Source organism: Nelumbo nucifera, chromosome 6 (genome assembly GCF_055504915.1).
Source record: "Nelumbo nucifera cultivar China Antique chromosome 6, China Antique-T2T, whole genome shotgun sequence".
NCBI lineage: Eukaryota > Viridiplantae > Streptophyta > Magnoliopsida > Proteales > Nelumbonaceae > Nelumbo > Nelumbo nucifera.
In genome coordinates, this window is record NC_142654.1 from 15,932,223 (window position 1) to 15,947,518 (window position 15,296).

At 35.9% G+C, this 15,296-nt stretch overlaps 1 protein-coding gene across 1 annotated transcript; it reads right to left on the minus strand.

The window, feature by feature from the left end:
* Positions 1-2,849: 2,849 nt before the first annotated feature.
* On the minus strand, positions 2,850-14,852 carry LOC104590108 (uricase-2 isozyme 2-like). The gene is made up of 8 exons (XM_010248649.3): positions 14,449-14,852; positions 12,089-12,181; positions 9,901-9,976; positions 8,848-8,957; positions 7,425-7,516; positions 4,183-4,356; positions 3,951-4,044; positions 2,850-3,156 (listed from the first exon to the last, which is right to left on the minus strand). Exons 1-8 carry the CDS (start codon positions 14,650-14,652, stop codon positions 3,073-3,075), a joined length of 927 nt encoding a protein of 308 aa, XP_010246951.2. The 5' UTR covers positions 14,653-14,852; the 3' UTR covers positions 2,850-3,072.
* Positions 14,853-15,296: the final 444 nt, after the last annotated feature.

Here is a 15,296-nt window from a genome sequence, read left to right on the forward strand (position 1 = left end):
TTATATGAGATCGGCAACATGAATCCTGTTTTGTCAATCTGTTCTATTTAAAATTATATCATCGATTCTGCTAGTAAAAACATACAGTATGAGTCCCACCTATCTCCTTATTGTGGGAGGATGTTTGAACAATTACATTCTTTTTTAATTTTTTTAAAGGGGCTAGGTAGGGGTGTTCAAGGTTCGGTTAACTGAACCATGGGGTGATTTTCTAGATCGAATTGACTTGTTCGGTTTTTACATTTAATCAAATCGAAACTGAACCGATGCAACCGGTTAACCGATAGATCGGTGGATCGGTTAACTGTGATTCAGTTTTTTTATTTTTTTTTTTAAAGTAACCGGAGACAAGGAGAGTGGGAGTCTAAGAGAGTGGGAGAGTGGGAGAAACACAAAGAGCTCAGAGACTGGGGAAGAACGAAGAAGAAAATTTATTTTTGGGAGCGCCGAAGGCCATCACCCATTGGTCCATTGAAGCTATTGCAGTTGGGAGCGCCGAAGGCTGTTGCCCGTTGATCCGTTGATTTTTGGGAGCGTCGAAGGCCGTCTATAAAGTTATTGCGATTCATAAGTAATTTTGGGAGCATCGAAGGCCGTTGCCCATTGGTCCGTTGGGGAAGAACGAATAAGAAAACTAGGACTGGGACTCTAGGAGAGTGGGAGTCTAAGTCTGAGTCCGAGAGAGTGAGAGTTGAGAGAGAGAGGAAAAGAATGAGTCTGAGAGAGTGAGAGTCGAGAGGGAGGGAAAGAAAGGGAAAGGGAAAAGTCTGGCTGAAAAGTCTGGTTGTTCGCCAGGCGAACTAAAAAGTCTCAGTTCGACATTTATTAGATTTTCAAAAAACAATAAAAAATAATATATAATATATAATATATAATATTATATAAAGATCTATTATTGTATATATATATATATATCGGTCGATTCAGTTAACCGCCGGTTTTTTAAATGGTTAACCGAAACTATCGGTTTTTTTAAAACATCGAACCGAAACCAAACCAACCAGTTTGATTAACCGATTTTTCAATTTGGTTTCGGTCGGTTCGATTTTCTGGTTTATTTTTGCTCACCCCTAGGGCTAGGGTAGCCGATCCCCCAAACCCATAAACCACCCAACACAGGTGCAGGACCTTACTAACCAGAGCAGTATATTTGGCCCCAATAGGAGGACATTCGGTGTATACTATGTAAAGATCAAGAGCCATGGATTTCATAAAAATGTGATTATAGAAAGGAGGCTAAGGAGTGGATGCGGGAGTGCGGATGTATGGCAAAGAAACAAAGTTGAGAATGTGGTATTCTCGGGGTTATTGCAACCACTCCTTGCCGTCACAAAGTTTGGATCCATATCTATAAAGTATAAATTACACAAATGGAGTGCTTTTCTCCAAGTCAATGATCATGGTGGTAATAGACTCACTCTTGATCTCCTACCCACAAAATGTAAGAGAACCGGACCGGACATAAAACCTAAAAGGGGAGAGATTAACGGGTTAGAGGTTCAAGTATGGAAAATCAGAGGGTGAACCGTGATTACATGGCATATACATACATATACCACAAGATATTTAAATACTATAAATAATATATTATATAGGTAATATTATATTTGCATGTAGTTGATAGATGGTTAGTTCAATTACTTCTTAAAGTAATTAACCAAGGTTCAAATCTCCCTAACTTGCATTTTCTTTGAAATACATGTTCTTAATGCAATATATACATTAAAAATTCATAAATAAACACAAATAATGAAGTGGATTAAAGGTAACAAGACTACACATGGGAAAAAAGTAATGGATTTTAATCTTGCCATTTGCATTTTGAAAATCCACACATTTGAGACCTAGGCATTTTAGGAAACCGGGACCGGTTCACTAGTATTTTTTGTTTAATCACCCAGTTAACCGATTTTGGGTAGTTTTTTTACCTGTTCTAGTTTATAGGGTATGACCAAACCAGATAGAATACCAGGTCATAGTTCAACCGGTCCGACCAATTGGTCTGGTCCAGTTTCCTAAACACACTTCTTTGCCCACGAACATGTATTGGGAGTATCTCCCTTGTTCCCAATACACAGCGATAATGTCTTGTGGGTAGGGATGCGGGAAGAGTTAGTGGGTAGGAGGTCCAAGCTTGTAGTAGAGTTGTCAAAATAGTCAGTTTCTAGTTCCTACCACTTTTTCATCCCAGCTCAAGCATTTGTTGGAGGGACTTTTCAAATTTCATGGCGGCCAGCAATGTTTGTGATCGAGATTCAGTATTCCTAAGTAATTTCTAGAAGAAACTGTTTTAAATTACAGGGTACCATACTCAAGATGAATTTGGCCCATCACCCCAGACAAATGGGCAAATGAAAGTCCTCAATAGTCAACATTCAACCTTGGAGAACTATTTACAATGTTTTGCCAGCAACCATCCACAAACATGGGCTCAATGGCTTCCTTTGGCAGAATGGTGATACTATACCACCTTCCATTCAGCAATGAAAAACCACTCTTAAAAGCAATATTTGGGGTTATATCTCTACTCTCATTATTGTTGGTGCCTAATCTTATCTGATCTTACCACCTGTTCAACAAAAGATGCAGCAAAGAGCCCAAACCAAGAATAATTTTGTTGCCACCAAACTCCCAAAGGTCCCTAGAAAGAAAATCTTTTAAGTCCCCAATCCCAATCAATATGGTCATGCAAGAGATATGCAGGCTGTGATAGTGAAAAGAGCTCACTGAAATGCAAATCCTTAGTGTTAGTTGACCGGCTAATTGCTATCTGATGGGTTACTTGATTTTTAATCACATTAAGTAAATTAAGAGAAATTTAATCAGAACAGAAGCATAATCCTCCCACATTCACATAAAAGCTCCACCTTTATTAAGTACCCTCATCTTCTTGAGTCTTTATACAAAGTCAGGTTTGCAGTGTAAGAATAAATGAAGTCCTAGCTGATAAGCTGGAAACAGAATTTACTGAAGAGAAGGGGTGGTGGGTTTTGTAACTGAAGTAAATACACAGATATGAGCAGGTATCAGGCTTGTTATAGCACAAGCCAATGATACTACTCATACTAGCTTCTACATCCTGGACCAGGAGCGGCTCAAACTTGCTTCAATTGTTCCATGCGGTTCATCTGTTGGTCTATAAACATCATCATCAAACTGCAACAAAAACAAAAATTATCAGTACCAATAGTAATCTAAGGAAAATCCAACATAGAGGAATTTTTTTCTCCCCTTCCTAAATTTCCCCAAATCTGGATTTCTTAGATTGGAATAGTTGCACCCTTCAATATTTCCTAAGCATGGTTTTCTAACTTATATACCCAAAATTCTCCCCATGATTAGGTATATTTTATGACACTCATCTTTATTAATTAATACCCATTTCTGTTACTATATTTCTAGCCAGATCCTTGATTCATATTTTTGTCCTTACTATTGTGTTGTCTGTGCATTTTGCCCAATGGAATGAATACATGATGATCCAGCATTGACACTTTAAACTGAAGTACTGGAAACAATAAAGTTATCCAATTTGAAGCATCTGGGAAAAATAATGATAGAAAATTGGTAAATTCCCATCAGATCTTCCAAGATTTTTATTTTCTCTACCTACTTGTGTCCATCATGAAATCAACGTGGTGCCATTTACATTGAGAATGGATCCCTGGGACCATTGACTAGGGTAACATACTTCGGTCTACCCTTGTCAAGTGGAGGTATATCTAAATGCACAAATTGCGGATTACTGTTGTGAAATTACAAAAGAATGCCTATCAAGTGCAAGTGTCTGCTTTACAAGGATGAGCCAGAGTATGTTACTCTGGTCAACAGTCTAGAGGATCCAAATACATATACATTTGCTTATTAATAGATCATTTGATTAAATCATTTAGTTCATTTTAGGTTTCTGTTAGTTTTACAAATCAGATCTCAAACAGATAAAGTTGTACCTTAACAATGCTTGGATTATCCTTGCTTGATATATTAACTGGTAAGAAATGAAGATTTGGCATTCTTAGTTTGATAGATGATATATCTGGAAACCTGAAAGCAAGATAATCAAGAATCAATCAAAAATGACCATAACATTCAAACCCTAAAGAATCTTACATGAAACCGTGTATACATTTATTCATGCTTATGTGTGTGTGCATGGGGGGTGGGGTGGGGTGGGGAAGAGACCTGTTGAGAACAGTCCTAGCCATGTCATAAAGGGTTCTTTGAACGGATGGGCTGTATACTCCCTCTTTTGCAGGACCAAAGAATATGCTGAGCAATACTTTCTTCACATCCAGGTACCTCTCAGTGAAGTACAGAGGCTTTGTTGGAACACTAGAGAGAGATTCAAAAGGGTAACTGCAAGTAATGAGCTACAAATGAGAATGTTATTCCTTGAGAGAAGTAAAATAGTGTGAAACAAGACCCAGCATGCCCCATTGTCAATATTCTAAATTGGTTCAGAACAGACAGTCGTCCATCCACCCTTCTTTTTTCTTGTTTGTACTGCTGCCAGTGGCTGTCAGCTTGCATTTGATTGCAATCAGCCATACATGTTCAAAGACCTGCCAAACCTTTCTTATTTCCCTCTTTTGTTGCCATTATAAATTGTCAAAGCTTGTCTTCATTTTGGATAGAGATTTATGCTATGACTAAATAAAATTTGGGATGATTTGTCTTGTGACTTTAACACCAATGACTCTGTGAGCAGCTCCCTGTATAAGCAAGTTTTTTTATTTGCTTCAAGTTCGTCTTAGAACCCTTATTGCCTTCTTCTGTGGTTGGAAAGTGAGGATTTCACTCATAATTTATATGCATTTTTTGTTAATTTTAGGATATCCTTGGGCTTTGTTCATTGGATTTGCACAGTTCTGCTAGGAGTTCTTTTTTCCCTTTCTTTGTGTAAATCTAAGGGCAGCATTCTTATGGATGATTTGGGAACCCTAAGGTCTTCTTTGATAAGAAGAAAGATCAAAGTATTTTCATTGATCTTATCACCATCAGAGTGGTTCATTGGGTTCATATTAGAGAGAAGTTTTAGAATTTTATTAACAATGATATTGTAGAGGCTGGTTGGCTCTTGCATTTTCTTTTACTTTGAAAGACAATCTTGTACAGGATTGGACTCCCCCTTATTATGCCTCCATCAAGCTCAAGTTTGATGGAATCTGGGTTTCAAGTGTATGAGTTTTTAGGAATCATGAGGTGAGATATTAGAGGTTTATTTTCGAAAGAAAGCACTCTTCAAAGGAAGAAGTTCTGAACAGGATTATGGGGATGGTTTGCTCTTGGTTGGCAATACATCCTTTATTTAGAAATAGACATATTTCTTCCTTTTTTGATTCAGACTTCCTTTTTGTAAGGAGTTTTTAGTTATTTTGAGGGATGGGTGTATTGGGTTGATGGTTTATCTCTGTACAGCTTCTCATTGCATAGAGACTTAATTGTATTTTAGCCCTTTTTTTTAAATGAAATACTTTACCTTATACTTTCAATAAAAAGGCCTGATAGGATAGGAAGTTTCTTCAAATTGTTGCACTAACGGCAATTTCAGAGGTTTGGGGTTATTTGAGTTTTGTTAGTTTGAGTATTCAGGAGTTATTTTTTAATTTGTTAGTGTCTTAATAATAGGGTAGGTCACCTTAGTGAGTCATGTAATTTAAGTGTATTTTTTAGACAGCTTTTAGAATTTTTAAGAGTTAAAGATGAAATCATGCCACTTTTCTTTTATCTTATTTTTGAGGGTGAAAAATTGTTCACTTTTCATGATTTTGGTGTTAATGTGTTTATTATAAAGGTTATTGATTTATATATCCAAAAAGACCAAGATCGTGTAAATCCAACATGTTTTGAGTGAGCTATGGCTATTTTACTGATAGGGTGTCAATCTGATGAGATTTGAGTATTTCTATTTTTTTGTCTTTCCTAAAGTTGTTTTTGGTTTCTTTACTTGTAGTAGGATTAGTAAAGTTTTATGACTTAAAAATTTCCTTATTGAAGTGCCCCTACCTATAGGTTTGACTTAATTTTGAAGTAATCAGAAACTGTTTTGAGTCAGTTTCCTAGCCGAGTTTGGAAGTTGTAAAGGGAGACCCAAGCCTTCCATAAATAGAGTCATTGCAATTGCAAATTAAAAGATTTATTTAAAGATTAAAAATTTGGTTTAGTAAATTCTGCTTGGAGCTAGATACTTTTCTTTTTTCTCCAACTTATTTTTTCTCCTTGGTGACATCTCTTTGATGTTTACTCTCACGGCAAGAGTTTTGCTCTTTATTTCTAATCCCTTAGTCATTTTTTGAAGGAAATCAAGCTGTTTACTTGCTTCTCCATCTTATTATTACCATTAGTGACCCAACTTTGGCATTCTGAAGCCCACCACCAGATCTGAGTGTTGTAGGACCCCCCAACCTGTCCTATATCAGGTCTCTTTATTGATGCTGCCCTTGGGTATCTGAGATTGGAGATGTGATTCTTGGAGAGTAGTGAGTTGGTTTAGGGATGGAAGAGATGAACTAAGGATCCAATGATATACTATATTAAAGAAGCTATATTTTTAGCAGTCAGAGGGAACGCATTGTTCAGTTGGATTAGGAGATATTCTCATGTTCTAGTGATCTTTGACTAGAAAAAGGGTGGATAGGAGGTAGTTGCATTGGAATATTGAACCACTTCATTAGGGAGATTTGCTCTCTATATGGATGTAGAGGGAAGCTGTAGCATGACAGCCTTAGGGTGTTTCTTTGTTATTTCTTCTGTTTGTATCTTCTTTTATCTTGCTCCCTTTGTACTTACTTATTAACTTATTAACTATACTAACAAATGTTATTGACCTTGTTTACCAATTAAGAAAATGTCTTTATTTGTATAAGAAGGGAAAGGAGAAAAGGTGGGATTCAGATACTATGAACCCAATCAGAAAGAAAAGAAAAGAAAAACTCTATCAACAAATAATTTGGAAAGTCAACTACCTAACAGAGGGGAGACAAATAACAAAGTTATATCTTTTTTTGTTAAAGTTTTTTCTCTATTTTTATGAAATAAATGGATATATGGTGGATTAGATGATTAATTGTTGTCAGATTCTTTCCATTTCACCTGTTTTTCATCTTCCAAATTGATGACGTGATGACATGACAAGATGAGACACATATCAAATGGTTGAACCACTAAGGGTGAACCACCATCTCCAAGGGTTAGAGATCTGCTTGGTTTCCAGGGAAAAAAATTATGTGGCACGTGTATCTCAGGCTAGTCAATCAGGTGAAATAAACAGCACTGTGAGAACAAATACTGACATTTTCGTAGACAATGAACCTTTTTTATCAAAAACTGATAAACAGTACAATTATACAAACATTCAATTTATTTTTTGTCTATCCAAAACATTTTTAACCCCTTAAGCTTCTCATGAAATAGTTAATCCATACCTCCACAAAGCACTGACTTCTGTTGCCAGCATTCTCTCATTTGATTCTGGAAGAGTTGTGTATTTGTCCCTAACAAATCCTTCAAAACCTGACTGTTAAATAAAAGAAACAATGACATGAGAAACCAGTGAAAAAGATTAGATAAAACTAAACAAAGCAGAATGTAAGCTGACATGGACTAAGGTTCTTGCTTCAATGTATGGAGGGCAACAAATATCATACAATATTTGAACTTGTAAAACGAGCAATTTGGAAAATATTATGTGAAAAATACAAGAAATAAAAGAAAATGACAAACACTTGTATTACAACAGGGACAAGATCTCCTAGATGGGCCCTCCAGGAATTTTCTAAAGAACAGTCCAAAAACTTAATAGCCACAGAGAGGTGGTGTCTGACCAATCTAGACCATGTGTCAGAATATGGAAACTGGATTTGTCCAGGTATGCAGTGCCATTCCCTAATATAAACCCTATCCTGTATGTTACATTTTCCTCTGAAAACAGCCAGGAAATTCTATCTCCTTTCACAAATAGAAAAGGGGGGAAGAAGATACTATTTCAACAATCACATATGTAAAGGGTTGAAGAATGAAGAGGTTTAGATGCAGATATCTTTTGGACCACAACTAATGCAGTTAATCTGTCGCAATTGAAGATTCCTGGCTTCATCATCGTTCCATTAAGTAGGAACACCTATAAAACCCTTTGCTTCTAAAAAGCAAATGTTGAATAATTATGCTTAACACCTTATCCTAATGTCCATTCATTTCAAACCATAGGTTTCCATATCAAATGATAGCAAGTCATTGAAGATATCAAATGATAGCTTTAAAGCCCAAAAAGGAGGGAAAAATGACTAGACTTATACTTTTCATGAAATCTTTTATTACAATTACATGCGATTTTAATTTGTAAAATGAATTTAGGATTGCCCCATCATGAAAAGAAATACAACAAAATACTGGTTTTATGTTCAATAACCCCAAAACCTATTCTTATGTCAATGACTCCCATATTTCTATTGATATTGCATGCCTGTAACATGTGATTGAGTAATGACCCTTCAGGGTTGTAACAACTCTTCATTAAGGTCTCAAACAAAGTACAATAGAAGTTTATCTCATTTCTACATTTCAAATTATCTGGATGCATTTATTTTAATACATAGAATCAAGCACCAACTGAAAACCTACAGTCTTTCTATATGCAATTTCTTTCTTTTTTTGGTAAGCATATTTTTATATGCAATTGGAGTATATCATGCAAGAGAAAGGTATAGTATAAATGTATAATCACTGCTTTATCCAATACAATGTTAGAAATTTTAGCAACAAGAGCTTGATATAAATATCTTATATACTTGAAACAATATGAATTGCCTCCATTGAAAGAGGAACCCACTTAATGGAGGAGGAACCTACCTTGGTTGTTTTTAGTACCGCCAATCCTTCAATTCCGGAAGTCACTCGTAAAGCACCAGACTTCTTTACTGTAACTTCAGTTGTATGTCTTTCAGATCCAAGTTTAAACCCTATAATCCAGGAAATAAGTGCTTACATATTCTGGGAAAGAGATAGTTTCTCAATATAACTAGATAAGACTGTGGTTAGCAAAGAAATATCTAAAGAGTAGTACCAAGCAAACTATCTAAAATTAACTACTCTATAAATATATATTTTATAATTGCATATTATGATTCATGATTTGTTTTTCTTTATTGGCAACCTAAAAAATCAATTGTTTTCAGCTAAGAATTGCATTGCCCTCAAGGCACGATCATAATAAAGTGCATACTGAAAGATGGCAAACCATGTAATCAATGAGACAAGTGGCTGCCCTTAAATTTCAACATCACAAGTTCAAAGCCATCGAAGACCCCACATCATATATTTTCAAGGTTGAATTATTTGACTAGTCCATGAAATGCATCTAGTGAAGACTTTAACCCTTAGGATGATCATTGAGTGGCCTGGAATGGATTTGACAAAGGCTCAAAGAACCTTGGAGCATCCAATATACACATGGATACTCATTCTTGGTAAGTGGGATATCACAACAAAGGTGATGCTCAAATGAGCTTTGTATTGATGCTTAATATGTGACCAACTTGAATTATCATGCAGTATGGTCACCATGCCTAAGATCCCTGGTATGGCATTGCTTAATGTTGAAAGGTTATTATTCTGTAAGTTTAGTACCGCAGGGGTACTTTGGTACGTTCAGCACCTTTTATTTTAAGTTGTGTCACCCTAGTATAAATAATAAAAAGCTGGCACTGCCAGCATCTTTTTTGTGACTCCAAATCTCTTTCTTTCTTCTCTCTTCCTTTCTTCCTTCTTCTCTTCTGGATAAAGAACCCAAAAAATGATAGGCTTACAGGAGGGTACATTATATTTGAGAATCAAAGTAAAAAAAAAAAAAAAAAAACTGTGCTCTTCTTATTGTTTCCTAGGAAAAAAAATGAATTTACAAACCATGTTCATGTGGTTGACCATCAATATATACGCGTTCCCATGGCTTTTCAACTATTTTGATTATAGCAGTTGTTACCTGCATACCAAAACAAGGATTAACCTTCCTTAAATATGTAAGATTACAAGCTGAAAACCAGAAATATAAAAGACCATTTAGTCCAACAAATAGGACAACAAGATAAGCACTATCTCCTATTTCAACCAACCTTTACAAGTTTTCCTTGTAATGCTAAAATTTAAACAGAAAATCTATGAGACAGTTTGCATCAACATCAAATAAATACTGATAACATGTATCTTTTAAATTTAAATAAATATTAAATATCACCATAGAGGCTAAAAATAGTATTGGTTGTTCTTCCAATCATCATTCATATTGAAATTTGTCAGGGTATATCAAATTGAAAACAGCTATGACAGGACAGAAGGGGGCACTCTCAGGACTCCATAATAAATTTTCAACCTCTAAACATGCCTTCTACATCTGGTTCCTTAAATCATGCATATCCAAACAAGAAGTAAAGTAGGGTGGCAGAATTCAGAAATCATGAATTGATGAGGATGTATAGAAAACATTGTAGCAAAGACGTAAGGGTGTTTCATTTGAATGAGGCCCAAATGATCCTTGTCCTCATCCTCCTTGGATTCTTTGGGCATGACTTCTGGCATGAAATTGGTTCCCTCCAACTTGCTCCAGTTAAGAACAGGTGGCTCCTCAAACAACTATAACATGGAATACTCATCTACATTTTACTGCTTCTGTGGAACCTCAAGGTCCCCAATACAGTGAACAACTTCAATAAGAGCCATTAATAACTTGAATACTTCATTAAGAGTTCTAAATCTAGAAAAGAAGAAATAAAAATTGATCATCCATCCACGAAATATACATGCCACTTTTACTCCACCATACCATGGTTCTCAGTAAGATGGAGAAATACTATAAATAAGGAAACAAAAAAAAGAGAAGAAAAAGGATTTCCTTAGAATCTTAGTGTTTGGAAGTCTGATTAGTTCTTATTGCGATAAGTCCTTATTTTTATCTCAGAACAATGTGCCTGGAGTCTGATTAGATTATCATGTTGGAGTTGTTGATTTTGGGGGGAGGGGGGGTTTGCACATACACACATAATTAATAAGTGATAAATGTTGATTCAGTCATATTAATTAGAGCAAAGCTTCAGATCTAGTGGTCTAATAAGAGGTGTACTCAAATGTAAAAGAATGTTTATCTAATTAGTTTAACACATAAGTAGTAATATTTCAAACTTCCAAACATCACCTTACTCTTATTCAAGGAATGGAAGAGGAGCTCTTATCAGTGAACCGGAGTTTCAAAACTAGAAAGTCAGGACCTTATTTCAGATAAATAGAACATGAAAGAATAAAAAGAATATGGTATTACACCAGGACTGGACATTAACTAGGAAAGGGATCCAGTCTCAGACCCTTAATGCCAAACACTGAAGTAGGCCAACCCATGTCAACTTATGACTCCAAATTGCCTAAATGTAATTGATTGTCTTACATTATTTGAGTTGGTGACTCATTTTCAAAATCTACCCCCCAAATGGCTGGTTTCAGATTTCCAAGGTCAACACATTGCATTGGTTCAAAAAAAAATCTCAAAATTAGGGGCTCACAACAAGGAACAGATAATTGATAGTAAAAGCAACAACTAGGGAAACTGGAACCTTAAGGGTTCCAATCATAATTCTCCTAAGCAAACACAAAGCTGTTCCCAGGGTATGCCTATTTTGAACACCACAAGGATATCTGGTTTTTGAGATGCATTTTTAACCTTTCTCAAAATGGAATTTTTTTCAAAATATGGGCAAAATCAAGAATCAGTTCAAATTTCCAGGAAAACCCAATATTTGCAAACTGGGTTTCTATCACTATGATCTATTTTGTCTTTTTTCTATTTCTTTTCTCCTTCTAATGTTTATCTTATCTCTTTAATTGCCTATGATTTCTTGTCATCTCTCTCTATTGTGTACCAGAATTTTATATATATATATATATAAAGAGGAGAGAGAGAGAGAGCTTGAAGCTGTAAAGAAATATTGGAATTCCAGAAATTCCAATAAAGTTTTAAACCCTGGAACACCCTTTCTTGACAGCAGCTTGTGTGTATAGAGACTGATAGACAGATTTTCAGTAGCTGCGAAGTCAGAATGGTATATACCTGCTGATAAAATGATGTGAAGTGCTGCCCAAGTTCAATTGCAAAATCTTCCACAGAAAGAACTTCCATACATTCCTTTGCTTTGACATATACCTGCATATTGATCCAATTTAATTAAGACAACTTCCAATAGGAACAAAAAAGAGGTCCCTTACTTTCAAAAGGCTCCCTCTGGTTGGAGGTAAAATGAAGAAAAATGAATGATTCCTGAAAAATGTTAATTTACGGAGTTTAGTTTCACATAAAATGCTTGTGGAATATGGACATTTTCCAAAAACATGAGTAATATTTGTAGGAAAATGGCATTCCCTCCAATTTTCTGTAAGTTGTTGGTCCTCTCAATTCATATGCTGCAAAACCCATATATTTCTCCTAATTATTCAGGTTTATTTTCCAAGTTAAGTGAAATGCTAGGAAAATTAGGAATATGATTTTTTTTCCTATTACATGTCATTTTGCGAATAATTCCTTCATTTTACTGCAACCAAATCCGGCCTAAACAGAAAACTATTTTCCAATGAGCCTACAGTTAGTGATAAAAGTATTTTAAGGAAAAAAGGGCCATAAACCAATATAGGCCATGGCAAAACACGGAGACTTGGGAGTTCATGTTGGGTTATAGGTCTGTAACTCTGTTTGAGTGTTTTGCCTCTGTTTTTTGTTCAGAAATTTCCTTCATAATCTGACATGGACTACCCTTTGATGTGAGGAGTGGGCTGGATATGGACCTCATCTTTGGATTTTCTTTTCTTTTTTCTTTGTTTTTCCTTTTCTTCTGCTCTCAGACTTGAGTCTGAATTGTCACTCTTTTCAACCCCAGATTTTACAATGCCCCCCTTTAGGAAATGAAGGAAAGCTAAATTCAAATTATCAACTGCCTTAGGAGGTGCCTGAAATATATTTAAACCATGTTCTAAAGCTGCAAAATCTGAATCATTGTGATTCTGATCATTCTGCCAAAACCCACCAACTCATGATCCTAGAATAAGGTTGTAGATTTGAATACAAAATATAAACCCATGATCCTACTATGGATCTTCATGAAGGATCAATACTTAACCTTAACTATTTGCTCTAATCATAGATGAATTGAATAAACATATTCAAGGGGAAGTTTCATGGTGCATGTTTGTTTGTTTTGATAAATTCCATGGTGTATGTTGTTTGCGGATGATACCGTTTTAATTGATGAAACTAATGAAGGATTAAATGCAAAATTAAGCTTACGGGCAAATGCCTTAGAAACAAGAGGTTTTAAAATAAGTAGGACTAAACAAACTATATATGTAAATTTAGTAATAATATGAGTGTGAATCAAGATACACTTAGGATTGGACACCAAGAGATAACTCAATGTGACCATTTTTGGTACCTTGGTTCAATAATCCATAACAAAGGAGAGATCGAGGAGGATGTTGCTCAAAGAATTAGAGAATGATAGAGCATGATGGGCAAAATGGAGGGGTGCATTTGGACTTTTATGTGATAGGCGAATACCACTTAGATTAAAAGGAAAATTCTATAAAACAGTTGTAAGGCCAGCTATGTTGTATGGAGCAGAGTGTTGGGAAGTCAAGAAACAACATGTCCAGAAAACAAATGTGGCAGAAATGCGGATGCTAAGATGGATGAATGGAAAAACTAGAAATGATAGGATCAGGAATGAAGTTATCCCATATAAACCTAGGAGTAGCTAGGTGATAAAATGAGAGAGAGTAGACTAAGATGGTTTGGGCATGTGCATAGAAGACCACCAACTGCATCAATTAGAAGAAGTGATTTTGTTACACGTTGAAGGGGCTAGAAGAGCTCAGGGTAGACCAAAAAGGACAGTAAGAAATTATTTAAGCACTAAAAATTTAACAGTGGATATGGCTTTAAATAGAATGGATTGGTGAAACAAAGCCATATAGCCGATTTCATATAGTTGGGATAAGGCATGGACGACAACGACGATGATGATGATTTGAATACAACATCGAACTAGACTACGGAACTAATTAGAAAATATGCATGTACCTTAGACTGCAAACAGAACTCAAATTCTAGAATGCTATACAAACACCCCTTATTACCAACTAATTGGGCTAAAGACAGTGAAATCCATTCTAAATATGGAACCATAGAAGCCTTATACAATATTTTCTCTTCATTTTACCAATCAACATAATACAATCTCATTTAAATACATAGAGACTATTACTGCAACTAGTTAATACTTGCAGATATAGAAGGTTTTTCCATCTTCAAGGGAGTTCTCTTGCATGCAATTCTGAATTTTCTACTATTCTGATTCAGAAACTTAATGAATTACGCATCCATTAACAGAAACATAAAAAAGGATACGAGAGAATTATTACTGTGTTCTTCATGGTATCGGTGGCGACGATATCAGAATTGTCTCCGCGAACATACGCAGGCATGCAATCGGAGAGGAGGCTTATGTTGACATTCCACTCAACGAAGAAATGACGCCCATCTTCCTTCCTCCAGACCCTCCCAACCCTAACCTTCGACTTCCCGTGCTGCTGCTCAAACCCCAATCCGTCAATCTCATCCGCCATTTCGATCCCCCAAAAAAACCAGCCTCAAAAACACAATAACCGTAACTCCAGTAAAGCTTTCGGGATCTCTCTCTATGTATATATAGACAACAAGAACAGAAGAAAAGCTGATCCAACTGAGAAGCCTGATCTATTAATTATTAATTGAGTTGCAGCTGAAAATGCAAGCTTATCCCGACTCTTGAGACTTCTGAGAGTTCCTACGAAAACAAGTAACCAACAATTATATCGGAGCGGAAGCTATTGAGTCGCTGTCAGACTAATAAGATACACCGAGAAGCATAGAGGTAAGCTTACCTACTCAAAGTATACCGTTAGATTGGAATACTTTGTTTTCGTTAATTGATCAAGTGTAGACGGTTCTAACTAACTGTTGAAGAAACCATTACCAGATGTAGTGGAGTGAAACTCATCACGTCCTATCATTACTCTGACATCCAAGAATCCGGGCGTTAACTACCTCATTCGGACTCGCAGGCGGCCTAGTCCGAGGGCCCTAACTTGCCACGTGTCGTACATCGGGATTATGAGATCCAGCAATCAGGTCCCACATTCGAGATAAATTATCATCAAAATGTGAGTTTTTATTTGGTAGATAGATGGAACAAGTGGCAAGTTATGATCTATGTTATATGTCTGCCACG

Excerpts from the sequence above, each read along its gene's own strand:
- LOC104590108 (XM_010248649.3), bottom strand. The coding sequence starts at position 14,652 with ATGGCGGATGAGATTGACGGATTGGGGTTTGAGCAGCAGCACGGGAAG. Across the intron at positions 7,517-8,847 it reads CGGTACTAAAAACAACCAAG|TCAGGTTTTGAAGGATTTGT; the intron begins GTAGGTTCCTCC and ends TTTATTTAACAG. Across the intron at positions 3,157-3,950 it reads ATAATCCAAGCATTGTTAAG|TTTGATGATGATGTTTATAG; the intron begins GTACAACTTTAT and ends TTTTTGTTGCAG.